Consider the following 7,149-nt stretch of genomic DNA (forward strand, 5'->3'; position numbering starts at 1 on the left):
TTTTAAGAGGAAACCAATAATGCATGTTTTAATATTAGGGGGTGGGTCATGTAATTTCCAACCTTGTTTTAGGGGTGGGTCAGTCATTGTTGTGCCGAAGGGAGGGGGTGGGCCATGTGTTTTTTATCAACCACATTTCCAAATGCTCCGGCCCACCCCGGAAGCCGCGGCTTACTCTGGCCGTGGCGTACATAATACGAGAAAGGAACTATTTACACGAGTAAAAACTCCCAGGCCAGGATAAGCCGCGGCTTGAGAAAGCCGTGAACGTAGATTTTGTACCATTTATACGGGGTGTTCGCGTCTTATGAAAGCCGCGGCCAGAGTAAGCCGCGGCTTATTTTCTCTCGTATAAACGGCCCTATTGTCCTTGATTTTACTAGGCCCCATGTGATTACCTACACTGAACTCCATGCGTAGTAAATTATTCGACCATTCTTTCTTCCAGAGTTGCTTACAACTACGATGACCATCCTCGCAAAGAGTTTCAAAATATATGTCATGCACGATTTAAGAGTCAGATTTAAAAATCAGCTATGCTATTTTAAGTGCTGTTCCTTTCCGTTTTTCGCCAGTTGTATCAACGAAAAATAGTAGAGAATTGTACTGCAGTTTGAGCATTTTACACTGCCAATTAATTTCTCCTTTCGAATAGTCAATCTTTATGACTATATTGGGCGCACCGAACTACACCTACGTGTCACCATGTTAAAAGAGATGCGTGACACTAATTGAAATTCTGACCTTTACATGGCGTTGAGGGAGAATTTCCTGTTATCATGACCTGCGGTAATACTTTGATGTTTTCTCTGTAAATTGTGACACCGGAGGTTTTTTGTGCCGGTTGAAAGCGACTGCGTTATCAGCTGCTCTGATTTTAGTTTTGCTGCAAGTCAGATTCTCTTGCGAGGACCTCTCTACAGAAATCTTGTCCTTGAGGTAAGAGACGCTCTTGTTAAACGTACAGACTTTTGGCAAGAAAAAGAGATATTAAAATTAGCTGTCAATTTAAACACGGCAGCTCAGAAGTGTTCAAATCCTTAATTCAACGACATGCCAATTTTTTTCGGCGTTCAACAAGAGAACAAATTTATCATGAACGACTTCCACACCTTACCTCAAGAGAACCTTAACCAAAAAATGCCGGCTTTATATCCCAGCTGCTGCTGCTGCAGCAAAAAAAAAAATTAGATAGGTATCGCTCTGTTAATCGACGATGCTGTGACGTTCACACATGCAGTGCTTGTCTACAAGCCTGTACACGCTTCTACAACTTGCGCAGTTCATTGCTTTCGAATTTTGCACTTAATGACTCGATCAGTGAATGAAGTAGAAGAAGCTAGTTTGGGAGGCAATAGGTCGACCAGTACGACTATTGAGGGGGTCTATTGAGAAATACCACGTCGTTTCCGGCTTAAACCGGGGAGCATATTTTTTAAAATTTGTTGACAACTTTCTTTCGATTTTTTAAAATCAATATATTCATACCGTCCAAACGTTGATGGCCCCTAACCTTACCACAGTTCAGCCGCGTGCAATTTCGATGCAATGAGATAAGAGATGTGGTGATTACAGAAAAAAATTGACACTTTGCAATTAGAAATAGAATCTAATCTCTGCTCCCAGACATCACATATATCATTTCTTCCAGGCCAGACCGAAGTAAACGGACAATATTTTTACTTCAAACCGTGAAAGTTTCACTGCATCCAGATGATGATGCCGCGGGTGACGTAGCGGAAATACTACTTTTCTATACGCCCTGTATTAGAATATACGTGCCCAGGTTTTCATCATTCTTTGCCGAAATATCTGTCTAATGAAATGGAAAGGTTGCAAAAGCGCGCGTTGCGGATAATGCAACCCGACTTCTCTTATGCTGAGCCTCTAGTGGCTCTAGACATTACGTCACTGTACGACAGCAGGAAGGCATTGAGTAATGCTTGGAAGGGCCCAAAGCCACAAGCTCCATGATCTGCTGCCGCCACGCAACGACTCCATTTATTGAACCCGTAGCCAGAGATACTTCAAGCTACCGATTGCCAAGACAAATAGGTTTAAAAACACTTTTATTATGGCGAACAGTTTTAATTATTAGTAATCTTAATTATTAGTATTTTGGTGTTGATACTTCTCCTTTTTTATTTTATTTTATTGTAGGTTATATTTTACGGTTTTATCAAAATATATATATAGATAATTTTTAGTTTCATGGTAAAGTAAATCACATTTCAGCCGGCCCGGGGGCTGCAATGATTTTACTTCTTAATCTATCTATCTATCTATCTATCTATCTATCTATCTATCTATCTATCTATCTATCTATCTATCTATCTATCTAAATATTGTACATTCCCACGTTGAAGCCCTCGACGATTTTACCGAGCAAATATTGACATCAATCGGAGACGAATAAAAAAAACTAAATGCTGAGCTACAGTTGGGACAGTGAAGCGGGAAAAATATGCCACCACACGCGGGAGACAGTTTTCGCGCATGTTCCGCTTGCTTTTTCTTGCAAAAAGTAAGGGCCGTGTAGTTTACTTGGTGGGAGGCTACGAAAAGACAATATAAGCTTCTTATTTCCAAGTTCTATTAAATGCCGTGACGTATGGTAAAGCATTAAAATAGTTTTTTGTGTATAATCGGCACCTTCCATTTTCGCCTTCTTCCAAAGCGAATTTCAACTGAGAGGTGACCAAAAAAAAAATTATGTTTGGTGTAAAAAAAAATGTAGACAAGTTACCCGAGTTTCCTGCTTACCTGCATGCACCTCTTCTTACTTTCTGTCTATCCCCCCCCCCCCCCCCCCCCCGCCCGGGCCATAAAAGAGGTTTCATGTCCCACGTACTTATTTTACTGTTGTGGATATCATGTACTGCATAATGAATCGTACTGTTTTAATTAAGAAGCGCGTTACCGTGAGCACGTGCGGATCATCTGTCAATAAACCACAGATGCATGCGGAGCCCCGTGTGCAATAAAAAGCGCCTTTATATCAACCATGGTGTAATATCTGAGGTGATCTTGTTTGGGTTCCTTGTCTTGGAGATGTTAAATCACTTTTATCACCACAAAAAAAGATTGACGAGTGGTCGCCATGTTCGACGATTAGCATGCTAGGATGAATTCGAACGTAACGAGCAAAAGTCGACAGGAATTCGAGTAACAGTTGTTATCTTTTTTGTGACTGACTGTATGTCTTAGGCTAAAGTCATGCAGTTTCGTAACATAAGACGTAAACGTCTCTAAGAATTCACCCTCCAGCAAGATGACCTGATGTGCTGAAAGTAATATAATTGCGAATACTAAAGGTCAATGACTGGGTTTGGCGGTACTTTGCATACATATGCATTGCTGTGAACGGAAATAGACCAATTCGGCTATAAACTCAATGTTGTACCCAATTAAAGTCCTTTGGGAATAAAACGTTTTCTTCCAAGTATTTCCATTTCACTTAAATGTGAATGCTACATTATAATGCAAATACAACCCTGAGAGATTTGAATTGGGTACAACATTGAGTTAGCCGAATTGTTCCATTCGAGAATATATGCAAATCAATATTAACATTAATTTACTTAATGCAGGCGACAACCCACTTTAAGGCCAAGGACTTTGCCTTATCAAAAAAAATCTTTCTATGACTAAGTCTTAAATAGGCCAAAAAAAATTAATCAATGCAATCAAACTAACAAATAAAAACAATAAAATTAATGATGTAAAAAGAAATAGGCACTAGGCCCCTAGGGCATTACATCATCAATTTAACAGAGATGCTGATTGCTTAGTCATCTGCCAACCATCTTGGGTATAAATGATAGGTGGTGAGCCCTGATGTAAATGGATTTGCAGTGACAGGAATTACGAAAATTTGAAAGATCGGTGGAAGAATGGAACTGACAAAGTCTTAAAATGGTCTGTTTGATTTCCGGGTGGAGTTTTGGGTTTTCCCTAAGCGTGCCAGGTGTGACGCTTGATCGCTTCTCTTAGCTCAATTGAAAACTATGAAGATACGAAATCGATCATGTCAAAATTGCCATGGGAGAACACAGCGCGACATGGTTTTCAGCTCTCCCGGTGCCTGAAGATGTATAAAGCTCTGTCCGTTTTCAAGTGTTTTGTTAAAATACCGGTTAAATTTTGCCGATATGGTGGGAAGCACAGTCTGCACACGAAAATTTGTAAACTACACGTGATTTGGGTCCATTGGGAGGCAGGATGTTTTTTTTTTCCTAAGAGTCTACCAATATTGAAAGAAGAAATAGCGAACGCAATGTTTTCCGTTATTGCAGTAGAATTGTTAAAGACATGGATTGCGTTTTCTGGGAATGCTATAGAAATCCTCAAACTTTTTAATATGCCTTATTCAGTAAGAGGATTCAAAGTCTAAGGGATATTACTCTAGCGGTGAAATCAGGTGCTTGTTCCGATCCGACAGCATGCTTTAGACAGTGGTTGGAAATGAAATGTAAAGTGCTTTTCGTTAACCACTTGGTTTCAACTACAGATGAACAGCTTTTCCAACACCGCGGTTTCTAACGAGTTCTTTAATACTGCTGGAAAATTTGTGTATCTGAAACCTCTTTCTTTCGCGTTCACATCGTGATTAGCGATAACGGTGAGGTCTAATGGCGGTTGAGTTTGCCGGTGTTTGAGAAATGACTAAAGAAATAAAATAAGTGATCTGCGTTTCTTATTCTTGAGCACCAATTTTACATTTTAATCCGATTTTTCATTCAATCATTTCCTTAAGTAATTTTGCATACAGTTAGTGTTTTCTAAGAGTTATTCTTCATGCATTAGATGCCGCATAATTACGCGGTTTTTATGTGCTATTACGCAAATTCCCTCACTGCATCATACTAACCGTGCCAAATAAAAGAAGGTTTGCTGTTAATTGGGGCTGTCACAGTTCAGATAGAGTAACATATCGCACGCTAGTTAGTAAAAAGTAATATATGAAATATGTCACGTGTTACAGTTTTAAACCATTTCGCATATTTTATTTCTGTTTTTGTCACAGGATCTGAAGTTACCTTGAAGATGTTCCCAACCAATCACCAAGCGAGGGTATCGGTTAATTATCCGAAAATGAATCTCTATCTCAAGTACATGGAATTAGCTCCATCCATCTTCTATGGTCTTCTGTGCATCTCTGCCATCATTCTGTGGATATCGATTGTCGCCTTAACTCTCCCCTTCTGGTCTGTGTTTCGGATTTTTAAATGGTTTCAAGCGGGAATAATTTCTTATCACAAATTAGGCATGGTTCTGGCTAGTCGAGACGTACCATTTCTTCACGAAACCGCTCACAATCGTAACTTTATATGCGGCGTGTTTGTAGTTGATGGAGGCATTGATATTGAGGAACTTCGTCAGCTTCTCATGTCACGTGTAGTACAAAACAACGAAGAACCCAGTTACGCGCGCTTGCGCAAGCTTATAGTAAAGCAATATTGGCGTTATGTTTGGCAAGATGAACCGGAGTTTGATATCAAAAAACATGTAAACCTCTATGAGGGCGATTCCCCGCGGAGCGAAGACGAGCTCCAGAAGTTGATGAGCCAGCAGTTTTCATCAAGAGTATGCGATACTATTTCGCCATGGGAAGTTGTGGTTGCCCCTCTGGATATACCAGGCAAAGATCAAACCGCTATTTTGATGCGAATTCATCACGCTCTTGGTGATGGATTTGCATTGATTGGGCTGTTCTCTAGGCTCACGGATAAAAAACCAGAATTTCTGAGTGTTAAGAAACCTGTGGCTACAACGTGTGATAAACAAAAGCAGGTAAGTTGGTTGCTTTTGAAATGAACGTACATTAAGGACGGTGCCTACTAATTCAAAGGTATTTTTACCCCGATTTATGATTATGCAGGAAAGATAGATCTTAACAAGTGTTATTGACATCCAAAAAGAAAATTGGGGGTAACCATGCATTTTTCTAAGATAATTCATGAACAATATTTGTAAAAAGCTGTAAAATACAAAGCAATGTATGGCGTTCGATTCTTTCCCAAAGTGAAGATTAATCATCTCTAAAGAATGCAAGGTTACCCCCAATTTTCTCTTTAGATACCAAGAGTACTTACGAAGATCTACTTTCTCTGCATAGTTTTAAACCGCGCAAAAATATCCCTGTGTTGGTAAGCATCACCAATAGGAAACCCGAGTATGTGAAGATGCGTAGAACGTATGTGCAATAACAATAGTAGACACCATCTTTAAAGTGCGGATTATAAATGACAATTTAGCAATTGTCCGTTACACATACACGGGTTCGAATCCCGTTTGAGCTACTCGAATTTTTTAGGTGTCTTTAGGAGACAATTGCTTAAATTGTCCAATCTAATTGCGAGGATCACTTCTCTCATTCGTTGATTGCCTTTGTTCCCTACAACATGCATGATTTGTTAAATAATCCGACTGTGCCTACCCGAGTAGAACCAATCGCCGCCACAAAGCTACAAGACACTGAGTCATTAAATCAAGTTCACGTGACAAATTGTCCCGCTATCCTTCTAGAAATTGCATTAAAGGAAGATTTGTACGTATCTGCCAAAATCCATATCGTACTCTTTAATTAAGAAAGATTTATACATTTAGAGGTAAACTCTCCAGTTTGAGAGACTTTTAAGGGCCCATCTTTACCCATGTTTTAAGCTCTACGTTTTAGTCTAATTGACCTCAATCGGTTTTCAACACTCCATGAATTCCGCTTGTTCTGACTTTGCCAACAATTCTTCCAAAAGTTATGACCAACAAATCGACAATAGGGAAGATATCGTTGGCACGCGCGTTTTAGAGACGCGGACGGCAACCGGAAGACAACATTTCGCGCGCCAGGACAATGGTGTCTCCCAGATTTTTATACTTATCATCTCTAATGGAGAAAAGATACTTAGCAGTGTAAATGTGTTTGTGTGAAGACAAGTTAAAAGAGAAAACAACTCACTTCCGGTTGCCGTCCGCGTCTCAAAAACGCGCCTGAATAAGCTATCATATACTTGTAATGTGGAGGTCTTTTGTTCCTGTGGTTGGCAAATTTGAATAACAAAGGCAATGTTTGCAAACAGATATCTTCCCTACAGTCGATGTCTTTCCTCTTCCTTTGCTTAAATGAAATGACACCTTCATCTTCATTGC

General features: G+C 39.8%; 1 protein-coding gene across 2 annotated transcripts in view; it reads left to right on the forward strand.

Moving 5' to 3' along the window:
- Positions 1–832: 832 nt before the first annotated feature.
- LOC137974819 (putative diacyglycerol O-acyltransferase Mb3154c) overlaps positions 833–7,149 on the forward strand; it is a 10,523-nt gene continuing 4,206 nt past the window's right edge. For both annotated transcript variants that reach the window (XM_068821811.1, XM_068821810.1), the window contains exons 1-2: positions 833–939; positions 5,027–5,793. In XM_068821811.1, coding sequence (XP_068677912.1) covers positions 5,047–5,793 — 747 coding nt within the window. In that variant the 5' untranslated portion in view covers positions 833–939; positions 5,027–5,046. The remainder of the gene's footprint in view (positions 940–5,026; positions 5,794–7,149) is intronic.

Source organism: Montipora foliosa, chromosome 11, assembly GCF_036669935.1.
Source record: "Montipora foliosa isolate CH-2021 chromosome 11, ASM3666993v2, whole genome shotgun sequence".
Classification (NCBI taxonomy): domain Eukaryota; kingdom Metazoa; phylum Cnidaria; class Anthozoa; order Scleractinia; family Acroporidae; genus Montipora; species Montipora foliosa.